General features: G+C 34.0%; 1 protein-coding gene across 1 annotated transcript; it reads left to right on the top strand.

Moving 5' to 3' along the window:
- The first annotated feature begins 2215 nt into the window (after positions 1-2215).
- On the top strand, positions 2216-12359 carry LOC147390374 (external alternative NAD(P)H-ubiquinone oxidoreductase B3, mitochondrial-like). The gene is made up of 10 exons (XM_086458243.1): positions 2216-2412; positions 5157-5430; positions 7060-7266; positions 7652-7902; positions 8711-8930; positions 9070-9174; positions 10240-10512; positions 10646-10767; positions 11730-11849; positions 12025-12359. Exons 1-10 carry the CDS (start codon positions 2324-2326, stop codon positions 12110-12112), a joined length of 1749 nt encoding a protein of 582 aa, XP_086314369.1. The 5' UTR covers positions 2216-2323; the 3' UTR covers positions 12113-12359.
- Positions 12360-14447: the final 2088 nt, after the last annotated feature.

Here is a 14447-nt window from a genome sequence, read left to right as displayed (position 1 = left end):
AATTTAAAAGAGAACTCATTTATCGGTTCTTCATCCATTCAAGTGATCTCGATGTTGAACTACCTGGCATGTGCAAATCTTCACTATATTTGTATTGAAAAACAAGTGGAGTCATTTTACTAACTTATTTACAAATACATACTAGGAAAATGCACATGCGCTTCACATGGATTATATATTTATTTTAAATAAATTAAAATTATTATTTTAAAACATGAAAAAACCAATGAAATAATTAATATTGGTGTTATCTTATATTCCACGGTTTATATTTTTAGTATATATATATTTATGACTGTTACATATTTATTTATGTTCGATTTTATTATTTATTTCACATCTCTAAATTTTTGTTAATATTTGATATACCTCCTTTGAAACACAACGTATAATCTGAGGAGAGAGGGGCACACACAGGGGACATCTTAACATCCGCATACCCATAGATGCGTTTCTCTAAGTATAGGATCTAAAGGACGAGAAAAAGTGACAAAATCTGTAAAATGTAAAATTTATTGTTTATGATGTTTTACAATTACGATTGACTAATGATAATATGACCCTCATTTTTTCAGAAGTCCCCTTACACGCTCATTGACCTGATAGTTGCATAACCATAAATCTTTTTATGTGTATACCAAGGCAAATAATTTATAATTATGTGATGGGGGTGTTTGGGAAAAAGAGCATTAAATTATCACGACTCTTTGTTTTACTTTGGTCATTTCATTTCTAAAAGAGTAATGATTTTATGACGCCCCATCTAACATGCATTCCCTTGACGTGGGTATTTCCAAAGATTTTTTCCTCAATATGTACAATTGTGTATCCTAATAAAAAATTTATGATTCTAGTCCATGCCATGTTAGGGAGCATATGAAAATGGGTGTGTTGAAAATCACGACTTTTTCCAATACCTTTCTGTGTTACTGTTCAACAATTATAATATTTTTAACACGGGGCACTCTCCATGCCACTGTAAAAGTGTTGCAAACAAAAAAAACTTTGAGAGTTTCTATTGCCGCACCTACTTTACATGTGAATTGGAGTGCTGTTTAGCACAAACAAAAAAAAAAAAGAGGTTTGACAATGAAATCTCTCTAACTTCTTTCAAGAATTCCAGAGATCCAAAAAAAAAAAGAGGTTTGACAATGAAATCTCTCTAACTTCTTTCAAGAATTCCAGAGATCCACAAATCTCGCGGACACACCTACATGGAGTATCCCTTACTTACAAAAGAGTCCAACTAACTTTACTAAGTTAGTACGGATGTTACCCTCACTAAGGGTTCTTAGTCTCAACTTGTGTATCCAAAACCATGCTTTGGAGTAGCAAAGGACAAAATTCTATGAACCTTAAATAAAAAAGTTATCTTTTATAAATGATTTTTAATTTTTAATTTATGAACTATGTGAAAGTTTGGTAGCCATCCATTTTTAATCTTGGATCAAGTCTAACAGATTATTTTTTTTTTGAAATATTTTTTTAGTTAAAACATTTCCGTGAAATTTAAAGGGCCGTGGTGTTGGATTGCCAAAGTAGTAATCCATTTGAGTAAAATGACTCTTTGTAAGACTTAAAATCTTTATTAAGGGAGTAAGAAAAATATTTCTCTTTACAAAATTATTCTCCTTAGACAATGTGATATATGAAACACTCTCTTTATTAATTTAGTAATCGTTAAGGTTAAATAGATTATCAAATTGACAACTCATTATTACAACCCTTTAAATTTCATTGAAAAACTTATATCCTAATAAATAAAATACAAAAAAATAAAAATTATTGGACTTGATCTAGGGTTTTGAAAATGAATTATTTATGGACTCCAAAATTTAAAATTAAAATTTAATAGTGTGAAATTACCTTTTTTTAATTAAGTAAGAGAATTTTTTCCTTTACATCACCATGTGATCATTTTTTGGAAGCCATGAGTGAGTTTCACAATCCTTAATAAGATTGGAAATCTTACTAAATAGTAAGGCTAGATTTGCGCATGTGAGTTACTTCACCACTACACGTTTCCAGAAAATACCCAACAAAAAATAGCTTAAAAAGAAAATCTCGAACGAACGGTTAGGACTAACAACCACGTGTTCAATTTATTCCTCTAAAGTTGGAAATCTTGACTTTATAAAAATGACAGACGTGTCCTTCTTTCTTGGACGACAAGTCAGGGTAATCACGTTCTATTCGGATTCACAGCACATCTCACGTTCTCTTCTCTTTCCTTCTTCGGTTTCTCTCTGAGACCTCCTCTCTGCAACTAATCTTTCTCGCATTTTCTACACTTTGGATCGAAGAAGAAAGAAAATTGGACAAAATGCGAGTTTTCTCCTTCTACGAGAGAGTCTCAAGAGCTTTTCATGATTATCCTTCTCTATCCAAGCTTGTTGTTCTCTTCACCGTCAGGTTTCTTCCCTAATCTTCTTTGTTTTATGTTTCATCTATCTGAAACTATTGTTTTATTTGTTTTCTTTTGGAAGATTTTGTTTCGTTTGATTCGGTCGATTTAGATCCTACGAGATGCAAGTTTTATTGACAAAGTTATAATTTTCTTTTATTTAGTCCTAACTTTACGATTTAGATTTCGGTATCGGACGAGTTTTATGAAATTTACTGTTTTATTTGATGGATTTAACCGTGTAAACATGCTTTAGATTTTGAAATTTTGAGTTTTACTGGATGAAACAGTATATAATGATCGACGACACTTATATTTCAGGTAATTATTGGTTATTAGTGTTTTACCTCCCTTCAACTATGGCTAGATTTGCTTTCTGGTGGTAGATTTTGATCTGTTTAGATTCTAAATTTAAGATGATTGAGTCCATTTAGATCCTAAGAAATGAAAGTTTTACTGAAAAAGTTGTAATTTTCTTTTATCCATTGGACAAGTTTGATGAATTAAACGGTGTAAAAGTGCTTCAGATTTCGGAATTTTTTGTTTAATTTGATGAAACGTATATATTTAATGATTGACAACTATGGCTAGATTTGTTTTCCTGTGGTAGATTTTGATCTGTTTAGATTCTATTTTTAATATGATTGAGTCGATTTAGATCCTAAGAAAGGAAAGTTCTACTGAAAAAAGTTATAATTTTCTTTTATGTCTTGGACAAGTTTGATGAATTAAATGGTGTAAAAATGCTTCAGATTTCGGATTTTTCCGTGTCATTTGATGAAATATGCATGGTTTAAAATATCGAAATGTATCGGTCGATACGTTTCGGGACCGGCCAAGACCGATACGAAACATTGACCCCGAAACATTAAATGTTTCGAGAATGTATCAGTTTGTAGAGAATGTATCGGTTTTTTCATTAACCAAAACATTTAATTGATACGATACTTTAAACTATGGAAATATGCATATTTAATGATCGATATGATGCATACTTTTGATTATTAGTGTTTCACTCTCTGAAACCAGTGCAAGATGTACTTTATTGTGGATTTTATTCATTTTAGATTCTATTTTCAAGATAGTTGAGTTGATTTAGATCCCAATAAAAGCAAGTTTTGTTGAAAAAGTTACAATTTTATTTTATACAGCCAGAATTTTATGGTTTAGATGACAGAATCGGATGAGTTTGATGACTGAATGGTGTAAAAATGCTTCAGATTTCAGTTTTTTGAGTGTCATTTGATATGTAATGATCGATAAGATGTATAATTTCGTTTGTTAATGGTGTCATAGTATTCTTTTCAACATAGGAATTAAAGTTCGATGGAATAGAATTTGTGACAATTTTATAGTTTAGATAATGTAATCAGATGAGTTCGTTGAATTGAATGGTGTAAAAAGGATTGGTCCTTTGATTTTTTGAGTTCTATTTGATGAAATATGTATATGTAACTGTTGATAAATATGCATGATTTTGATTATTTGAGGCATCACAATATTCATTTTGATGTAGATTTTTATTTTTATTTTTATGTAGGAATAGAATTTATGTTAATCTTATGGTTTAGATTGTGTAATCCAATGAGTTAGATGAATTGAATGGTGTAAAAATGCTTAGAATTTGAATTTTTAAGTTATATTTGGTGAGATATGTATGTGCAAATTTTTTTAGTTTTATTCTAATGCTTTATTTGATTAAATATGTATATGTAACGATAGATAAAAATATATAATTTTTATTATTAACAGTATCACAATAATATTTTCAATGTAGAAATTAAGGTTTGTTGGAATAAAATTACTAGTAAAATAGATAAATTTTGATGTACCCAAAGTCAACTTGATCAGATAAGTGTAATTGGGGCGATCAAAGAGAGAATATGGATGGTTTAGGAAAATATTTGTGGCTTGATTTTGGTCAATTACGTGCGTAGTAGGTCTCCTTCGTGGATCCCACCCCCTTGGATGTGTCATAAATATGGCAGAGGCAGGGAGGACACATTCCATCCTTCTGCCCTGAGCCCTGATCATAATGGCCTTTTGAAATGTTAATTCTTCATGCTTTTTTCTATTTTTATCTTCACTAATTAAAATAATAATAATTAAATCATGGTTTAGCATCAGATCTTTATTAGATATGATACGGTACTCTTACAATCAAAATGGTTTGGTATTCATACCATGGACTAATGTTTTGGGTTTGATTAAGAAAGAGAAGCCTGTTTAATACATTGGTCTTTCCCATTTATAGCTCAAATTAGATGATTTGGATCTTGAGGGTAGAACACAAGGATGTCGAGAAAAATGCTGATAAATTAGGGATACAGAGCTCACATCATGATAATCTCAAGATGAAAATGGAATTTGGTGTTTGAAACTTGATGTTCTAGGTTGAATTAGATCTGAAGATGCATTATATATGCGACTGGGATTTATAATGAGAAGGGTGGACAAAGCTAACCAACTAGGCTTCTTGGAGAAAGCAACACATATGATTATTTTTCTCCATTTCCCCTGTTTTGTTCTTTACCTTTCTTCTTCTTTTCAGTGTCAGAAAAAGTATTCTCAGTATCGGGTGACCATGAATATTATTGTTTATCTTCCTCATGATAGTGTCTGTGTGTATATGTGTGTGGGTGCTCGATTGTATGCAAACAATGTAATGTATCTTATATTTCCTATATTTTCTCATTTATTATTGTTTTTTTCTTTTCTTTTCTGGCTTGTGTATTCTATGTTGATATTGCAGTAGTGGGGGTCTCGTGGCATATTCCGAGTCGAAATCATCCCATGGGGCGATTGCTGTTGATGCTCACACAGATACCAAAAGGAAGAAAGTGCTAGTGCTTGGAACTGGATGGGCTGGCACCAGTTTCTTGAGAAATCTGGATAGTTCTTTATATGACATTCAGGTGGTGTCACCTCGCAATTATTTTGCATTCACCCCCTTGTTACCAAGTGTCACATGTGGCACGGTTGAAGCACGTAGCATTGTTGAGCCAATTCGTAACATTATTAAGAAGGTAAAGGCAATTGTATTCAATATGTGTTATTACATTTCTTCAGTTGTGTCCCTTTTACCTAATAATATGTGTACTTGCTCAGGGAGTTTGTCTTCAGTCTGAGGGTGTACACAAACTTGATTTTAGAACTGATGACCAAGTGTTCCCATTGTAAAATTTGTAAAAAAAAATCTCATAAGGTGGGGAGAACCAGTGAATTCTGAGATTAAAAGACAAACGGGGAATTCAATCAGTAGAGGATAATGACTTTAATTATTGAGGACCTCTCAATGCAATTGAGAAACTAGAAAGAAAATGATTCCTAAGGGATCAAAAAACAGTGGAAATTTTTCTGAGGCTTTCTGAGTTAAAGTATAACAATAGTTAGAGTAAAGCTATTGCTGTCGTGCCGATGTTGTCCATTGGAACTTTGGATCTTCCATCTCTCATCATCATAGCCTTAACCCAAAATTTCGGGTCAGATGAGCGAATCCCACACCGCCTCTCAATTTTCTGTCTAAATCCATGTCTTCTTTAAGTGTGTCCGAATCCACTCTGAATACCTCAATTCATGTTGTTTTTGGTATTTTCTCTCTTTTACAACATTCAACTTGCATCCTAACTGGGGCTGCAAAGTGACCTTTGTTACACATGACCAAACCATCTCAATGGACTTTTATCTTAGCTTATCATCTACTGGGACAACTACTACATTCACAAATGTGTCCTCCCTTTTATATGTTCCATGGGGATGCTTCCCATTCGAGCATCAATTCTGCTTATTAGGTTATGCTCACTGTAAAACTATGCAACATAGGCACAAAATCATGTTTAAGTGTTTTCAGACATGACCCCCTAAGCCTGATAGATCAATACATGATACAATTAATTTAAATGATTATCCAAGTCTTGCCCTAACTTTTTTGTGTCATCTACACAAAGCTTATTCTGCCATTCCTTTTTGTTCAGGGTCATGTTACCCTTAAAGCTTACAGCTCCAAATACTTCCTTAGCTACCTTGATTCATGTCCTTTTGCAGCCTCTCCCCCTCCCCACAGCTATTTTAGATCCTTCGACGTGCACCAGTCTTCTCCTCATTGGGGCCACTGATGGTCCATTGAGCATGGACAAGCCATCTCATTCAATTCTCGGTTATTTTATCTCAATTGGAACTACTAATATGTTTGCGTGGATGCATTCACTTCTGTGTACATGTTTCTTGATTGTCCGACATTCTGAGCCATAAACATAACTGGCCTTATCAACTTCTAATAAAATTTCAACCAAATTATATTTTGTTATTGATGGTATATAATTAATAATTAAAATATAAAAAGTAACAAAGGACATCGATTAATAACACTTCTTTTAATTAGATTTGGATCATATGTGAGATTTATTACTGTGGGGAGTGTACAACTGTAAAGTATGGAAATGAGTTCAGGAGCTGGGTTTGCTTGACCCACAAATCATTTAGAACTGGGATCCTGTGCTGTGTAATGCCAACCCTGGTACTTGTGGATATGAAGGATCTGAGTAACATGGGCCTTAATTCCTTTATTTATCAGTGATAACTGTGTCAACTTTTTGTAATTGTCATCAGAATATGATTTACTTAGGTTATAAAGAAGACTTTTATTTGTTTGGCAGAAAAGTGGAGAGGTTAGTGTTTTGGAAGCCGAATGTTTCAAAATTGATCCAAAAAACAAGAAAGTTCACTGCCGATCTACTCAAAAAACAAATTTAGAAGGGAAAGAAGAATTTATTGTTGACTATGACTACTTGGTGGTTGCCTTGGGAGCTCGTTCAAATACATTCAACACACCTGGTGTCGTGGAGAATTGTCATTTCTTGAAGGTAACTTTCCTTTGCTACCAAGTTAATATGTTCTCCAGCAGTGACATCATCTTATCAATAGTCAATAAGCCTAGGTATGAGGCTCATTGATTTTGGCATCAGACCCTTCATGTTTTAAAAAGATTAAAGCATGTGAAAGTTGGATCAGTACCGACATAAACATGCGGAAAAACTGACAACCAACATCCTTGTTTTTTTTTTCCCCACTTTCTTCAAGCTGTCAGATCATTTCACTAACCACATAATATTTATAAAAGGTTGTTAGGCCTATAAACAGATTCTTATGGAATGAGGTTAGTGTTTGATACATTGCTAATAGAATCTACACCACATCTTTCATAACCAAAATGTTGTTTCCTAATGAAAAATGCACTTCTTCACGCAGGAAATAGAGGATGCTCAGAATATCCGTAGGAGTGTGATTGACTGTTTTGAGAGGGCTAGCCTCCCCAACCTAAGTGAGGAAGAGAAGAAGCATAATCTTCATTTTGTAGTTGTTGGTGGTGGGCCAACAGGTGTAGAGTTTGCTGCAGAGCTTCATGACTACATTCGTGAAGATTTAGTCAGGCTATATCCTACGGCTAAAGACCTGGTGAAAATAACACTTCTTGAGGCCGGAGATCACATTTTGAACATGTAAGGAAAAATATTGTAGTTTAAATTCTTCCCTTATTGGAATCACAAATATGTTGTTAGCTATTGTCATATACCATCTTAGATGAAAGATAATTTCTGTACTTCAGCAATTCAAGCACTAACCAGCCTCGATTTCTGTTATGGAATCTTGATGAGTCCCATAATGTATGATAGAAGACTGAAATTTTACCGAACTTGCAAACTGAAGGCCCTGTGGCCACAAAACACATATGGTTGCATCAATGCAGTTCCCAAAAAGTTTTCATATGATCCTACATTAAGAAGATCAGAAATTACACCATTAATAAATAAAGTAAATGCTAACCTTCACAAGGTTTGGACGAGAATGAGGAGAGAACTTTGTCAAAATCTTGGCAAACCCTTTCTAATTTATTTTTTTTATTTTTTTGAATTTTCTTTGTCCCATTGCTATGACTTGGATAAACTAACACCCTTCTATTTGAACTTTTCTGTTTAATTATGGTAGCAAAATAGTCTAGTGAACATGAATTGTAACACGACCCCTTATATATTCCACTTATTTTTTAGTCGAATTATAATTGACTCTTAAGGTATTTATCTTGAATACATTCAAAGGTGTCAGCTTGCCAAGTTGATTAAATCTGTGAGTGTTGATACTACCCGGGTGCAAAACCTGCCTTCACCTACTAATTACTGACCACTAATCTTGCCTTCCTAGCCAAACAAAGAAAAGATTTCTTAAATACATTCAGCATTTTTTACTTGAATAATCCATTGTGATTGCCTGAATTATTGCTTCATTTTCCTAAAATGTTTTGGTTTGCAGGTTTGACAAAAGAATTACAGCCTTTGCAGAACAAAAATTCCAAAGAGATGGTATTGATGTGAAAACAGGTTCCATGGTTGTCAAAGTAACTGATAAGGATATTTCTACAAAGGAAAGATTAAATGGAGAGCTTAAGTCTATACCATATGGAATGATTGTCTGGTCAACTGGTATAGGAACCCGCCCTGTCATAACTGAATTTATGCAGCAAATAAATCAGGTTTATTGCTCTAGTCCTTTGCCTTCCAAGTTCTTTATGTTGAGGTTATTATGGGTAGGCATGTCTACATATGGTGATGTATTTTTTATTGGACATTATAGCTTGTACTGAATTAACATCTTTTGCCCTGACCACACAGACTAATAGGCGTGTTTTAGCAACTGATGAATGGCTCCGTGTCGAGGGATGTGATGGAGTATATGCACTTGGTGACTGTGCTACCATTAATCAACGCAAAGTCATGGTATGCAGAGGCTTTTTGTGATTTGTTCCTTATGTTTATTGTAGGCATTACAATATGGAATTTTATTAGCTTGTTAAGTTCTTATTTTCTGTTCTAATTGCTTCCTCTTCCTTTGGTTGTGGGAAACCCTCGTTGGTTGGGACAAGTCCTTCTTTTCCTTTGGTTGGCTTCAAAGTAAGATTTCCAAGGAAATGATCTAGCTAACTGATAAAGAATCTCTCTGAAAAATATCTTGCACAAACCATTATGTGTGTTCTTTCTGATAGAGAAAAAAGAATACATGGGTCAACCTGTTCGCATGCACATTTTGAAAGTTGAAACTGTAGTTGGTGTCAACCTCTTTATTTGAAGGTGCTGTGCCAGACACCTTTTACAAGTGTTAGTCGACACACCCACATGTTTCCGTGTCATTTTTATATAGATAGCAAAGGAGTTATGTCTGTTCTCCCTCAAGGAACTTCTATATGCAACTATTTATTTGAGGCCTATAAACAACAATGTTGACGACGATGAAAAAGCCTTATCACAAAGATTTGCAGTCGGCCATATGAATGTTGTTCCTCCATTCCACTTTGTCCAAAGCCGTCTTTTGTTATTGAGAATGAGTTCATATCTACTTTCATTGTCTCCATCCACGTTCTTTTGGGTACTCCTCTCACGCTTATAGGACCTTCAACTTGAATATTTCTTCTAACTAGATCTGTTATTGGCCTTCATTGAACATCCCCAAAACCATTTCACCTGACTTTCACTTAGTTTATCGCTTATTGGAGCTACTCCTACATTTTCCCGTTTGTTTCTGCATGTGTTGTGTTTTGGCCTATATAATGTAAAAATACATCTCACATCGTTGGAAAATAAAGCTGCAATCACCTTGATCACAATTATGCCAAATTCATTTATTAATCAATAGAGGAGTCCTTTAAAGTAGAACCACCATAATGTTACTAGATTAAACAATCTAGATCCATACATTTGTTAGCATACTTTAGCATTCAACAAATATTACTGTAAAGTTCTGCTAATTTTTTCTTTCTTTTTTTTCCTTTGCTGATGTGATCTTAGGAGGATATCGCCGCAATATTTAGTAAAGCAGACAAAGACAACTCTGGTACCCTAACATCTGCAGAATTCCAAGATGTTGTTCATGATATCTGTGAAAGGTACCCTCAATTGGAGCTCTACTTGAAGAACAAGCGGATGAGAAATATTGTAGATCTTCTGAAGGAAGCTAATGGGAATGAGACCAAAGAATCCACTGAACTGGATATAGAAGGGTTCAAGTCAGCTCTTTCTCAAGTGGATTCACAAATGAAGAATCTTCCTGCAACTGCGCAGGTGAGTTTTGGGTCAGCTCTCCTACTGAGGTTGTTTTCTTAGTGTTAATGCTCCAAAATTTTCTCGTACATTCTAATGACATCTTCCTAGTAATCATCTTCTTACATTTTTCTCTTCTATGGTGTCTTTTCAGGTTGCCGCTCAACAAGGCCAATACCTAGCAAGGTGTTTTAACCATATGGAGGAGTGTGAAAAGAATCCAGAAGGTCCACTTAGGTTCAGGGGATCAGGACGCCATCGATTTCATCCATTTAGGTACAAGTTCAACTCTTTTCCTTTAAATCCATTTTTCCGCTGCAATAGAGCTTTGTCTTTTATCAAGATTACTAGATTGGAGACATCTTTTGGATATGATGACAACCAAGTTTTTTTTTGTTTTTTTTTATTTTAAAGAACGAACGTTTTACCATAACGGTAGAGAAAGATTGATAAATTACCCCTTCAGTCAGGTTTTCACAATAGTTACCATAAAAAACATAAAAATGACCTTATTTTAGTCTGAAAAATGAAAGAGGTCATCAGGGAAGCATTGGTAGAGTGCAAATCACTCAAAAAATTACCCACAAAGGCATATGACAGTATAGATTGAAAGATATTCGACCACGAGAAACCCTGGAGAGTGAAGATCAACCAAAAAACTTCCACTACTGTGTTAGGAGAGTTAAGATCAATTGAAAACTAGGTAGAAAATGTATACAGTACCAATCAGGATTGAAATTTCTTTGATATTTGTAAGAAGGTTGCTTTTACATATTGTATGTATTATGATAATTATTAACAAAACCTTGGTCTTTTTTTTGGGTTTCTCTTATAAGAATGGCATATAAGAAATTAACGATTAATTAGCGTAAGAAAATTAACCGTTTTGGAAAAACAAGTTATTTACCAAAACATTTAAAAAACTGTTTTTGGTTGGCACGGTAATATTCCCATCTTTCAATACCATTTTGGCAAATTTCTGAAGGAGAAGACACCCTGCTTAGTTTTGTTGTTAGAGATTCGTAACACATTGTGTCCAATCCAAAGGCCTAAGCAAACCCGAAAAAGTTGCACGCATTTATAGGAAACAAAGTTCACACAAATAAGTGTCATTTTACACGAAAATATTTTTCAGAAAACTATATGCTAGAAACCAAACACAGAGCTGAAAATGTAACGAACTTGGGATCTTTCCCTAATTGCTAATGACTCATCTTATGGTGTCTTTCCACTCAAAGGTACAAGCATCTTGGGCAGTTTGCTCCATTGGGAGGAGAGCAAACAGCAGCACAACTGCCCGGTGATTGGGTATCGATAGGACACAGCTCGCAATGGCTCTGGTATTCTATTTATGCAAGGTAACCTTCTGATTGTCCTACATTGATTTTCTTGATCTCCATTTCTTTTTTTTTTTTCTTTTTGTTTAATAATAAAATTTTATATCTATAAAAAAAATATGTATTTGGCCCATCAATATGGTTTGTTAGCAGATTGTGTGATTCCCTTATTATTATTTTTTCATTCTACACCCAGCAAGCAAGTCAGCTGGCGTACCAGGGTGTTGGTGGTAACGGACTGGACAAGGCGATTCATTTTTGGGAGGGATTCAAGTCGCATTTGAAGGCTCAATGATTCTTTTACGTGTTTGTTTACCAATTACTAATTTTGCTTATTTTTCTAAACCACAAGTTTATTCAACATGATCAATAAAGATTTTGAGTTTGGTAATTTTTTTTAATTCAGAAAGATCGATTATGTAATAATTTGAATTTTGTAAGAGGATTGCTCTGTATAATACCACTTTTACAGAGTGACGGTTTATTATTTTCACTTATTCTAAGGAAGAAAGCATGTTTCCATTACATATTCATCATCATCTTCAACAAATTCTTGTCCTACAACTTTGGAGCCAGCCAAGCGAATCATGTTAACTCAATTCTATTATATATATTCTAGTAACATAATTCTCGGTGTGTTCAAGCAGCTTTGGAGATCATAGTTGCATGCCATGGGCTAGCCTTAGCTTTAGTTTTTACCCTGATTTTTCTATAGAACAATTATGGATTCCTACTAGGGATTAAGGTGAGGTCGAAGATGAGGTTTAATAGATTAAACTAATAATCTAATTGACCAGAAGTTAACCAAGGAGTGTTGGGTGCAGTGGCCAAAGCCTCCTCCAAGAAGGGAGCAACCCACAAGGAGTTATCCTGGCTTATTGGTACATGTGGTTTGTGGGGGTATTGCATATATCTGGGCGATTTGAATGAGATATGGTGTTCTAAAAAGTCAGTTGCCTCCCCCTTACTAAATGGTCCTATGGATCCCGACATCCCATCATAATAAATAAATAAATAAAATAGAAGTTCTTATTGGACTTGGACTCCAAGAAGCAAAACAATATCAAAGGGGACTTTTTCAAAAGTGGAGTGGACTCGACTTGAATATGTAATTTTGGGTAGGTTTTTTTTTTCTCTGTGAGATTCCTTGCGGCTGAGAGAGTTATAGAGGATAGTGTGTGTAGTAATCTTTATTGTTGATATTTGATTTTTCTCCCTTCTCCTCCATCGACGTAGGCAATTTGCCAAACCATGTAAATATGTGTTCTTTGAGTGATTGTTTTCTTCTTCGTTTCTGCTATTGTTAAGCTTCCGCACAACATGTTCTTTTGTTTCAAGTTGAAGAATTGAGCGCTTTAAATTATTTCCAACCTGCAACTATAAACCCTTGATTTTTCTTTTCAAAACCAGTCATCTTCAATCTTTTTTGTAAAAAAGAATTTACATGACTCATTAACTGTAACATCCTACTAAACCATTGTCTTGTACAACCTTAAAATTTTATTTACTTCATCCTTCAAACCTCAACAACTAGATACAACCTTTGAAGTAGAAGATGAGGGAATTTCGAATAGAAAAATCAATGTTTTCAATGAAGATCAAGACAACACTTGAGTATTAAAATAATTTACCATTGAGGTTGTAGAGATTGAAGATGACTGATTTTCCGAGGTCTAAAATGAGAGCAGTTAAAAAGGTCATTTTTCACTAGTCTATGACAGAAAACTGTGATCAAGAACAAAAATTTACCAGTTTAGCAAAAATTTAATTCTCGATACAGTAAGTTTATCGGTCTGAGAAATATTTTTAAAACATGTTTGTCCAGTAATTTAACTTTGTGCTAATATGATAATTTTCCCTTTTAAAATCATGGTTTTATGTTCTAACTTGCAAATTATTTTAGCAAAAATCAACCTATTGCTATTGTATCATCATTGTTAAGGTAAAAATATGAGCACTTACATGCTCTGAAATTCACCTGACAATCATGATTTAATGAAAAACTATGCAACGAGGAACAAATTTTCAACATTCTTTCGAATATAGTAAGAAGAGAAAAAGAAAGAACATCAAGATTTTTTACTAGGTTTGTTGCAAATAACGACTACATTCCCGATCTCTGATAGCCAACATCACTAGGGTAAATTTATTTTACAAAATTTTCTCCTCTTTTGAGGGCACCTTAGTAATAAGCATTTGAGGGTGTTTTGATTATATATATATATGGGTCGGGTTCCGTAGACCCCCATTACGACCCCCTTTGTGACACACCGTTTTGTCTTATATGGGCAAAAATGTTTGGAATAGGCTGATTTTTTGTGAGGATGATCTCTACGGTGAGGAGATTATCCTTGCCAAAAATCAGCTCATTATGAAACTTCTAGCCCCATGTTTACAAGATGAAAAATTTTAGACCGTCCAATTTTTGTAAATCAATTGTGATGGGATTAGAAGTTTTGGAATGGGATGATTTTTTGCCAGGATGATCCCCTCATCACAGAGATCATTCTCACAAAAAATCAGTCCATTCCAAACATTTTTGCCCATATAAGACAAACGGTGGGTCGTAATAACGCCATCCTATATATATATATATATATATATATATATATATATATA

Source organism: Akebia trifoliata, chromosome 11 (assembly GCF_017979445.1).
Source record: "Akebia trifoliata isolate Shusen 1 chromosome 11, ASM1797944v1, whole genome shotgun sequence".
Lineage (NCBI taxonomy): Eukaryota > Viridiplantae > Streptophyta > Magnoliopsida > Ranunculales > Lardizabalaceae > Akebia > Akebia trifoliata.
This window is presented reverse-complemented; position numbering and strand designations above follow the sequence as displayed.

Excerpts from the sequence above, each read along its gene's own strand:
- LOC147390374 (XM_086458243.1), top strand. The coding sequence starts at position 2,324 with ATGCGAGTTTTCTCCTTCTACGAGAGAGTCTCAAGAGCTTTTCATGAT. Across the intron at positions 5,431-7,059 it reads TTCGTAACATTATTAAGAAG|AAAAGTGGAGAGGTTAGTGT; the intron begins GTAAAGGCAATT and ends TTTGTTTGGCAG. Across the intron at positions 8,931-9,069 it reads TTATGCAGCAAATAAATCAG|ACTAATAGGCGTGTTTTAGC; the intron begins GTTTATTGCTCT and ends CTGACCACACAG.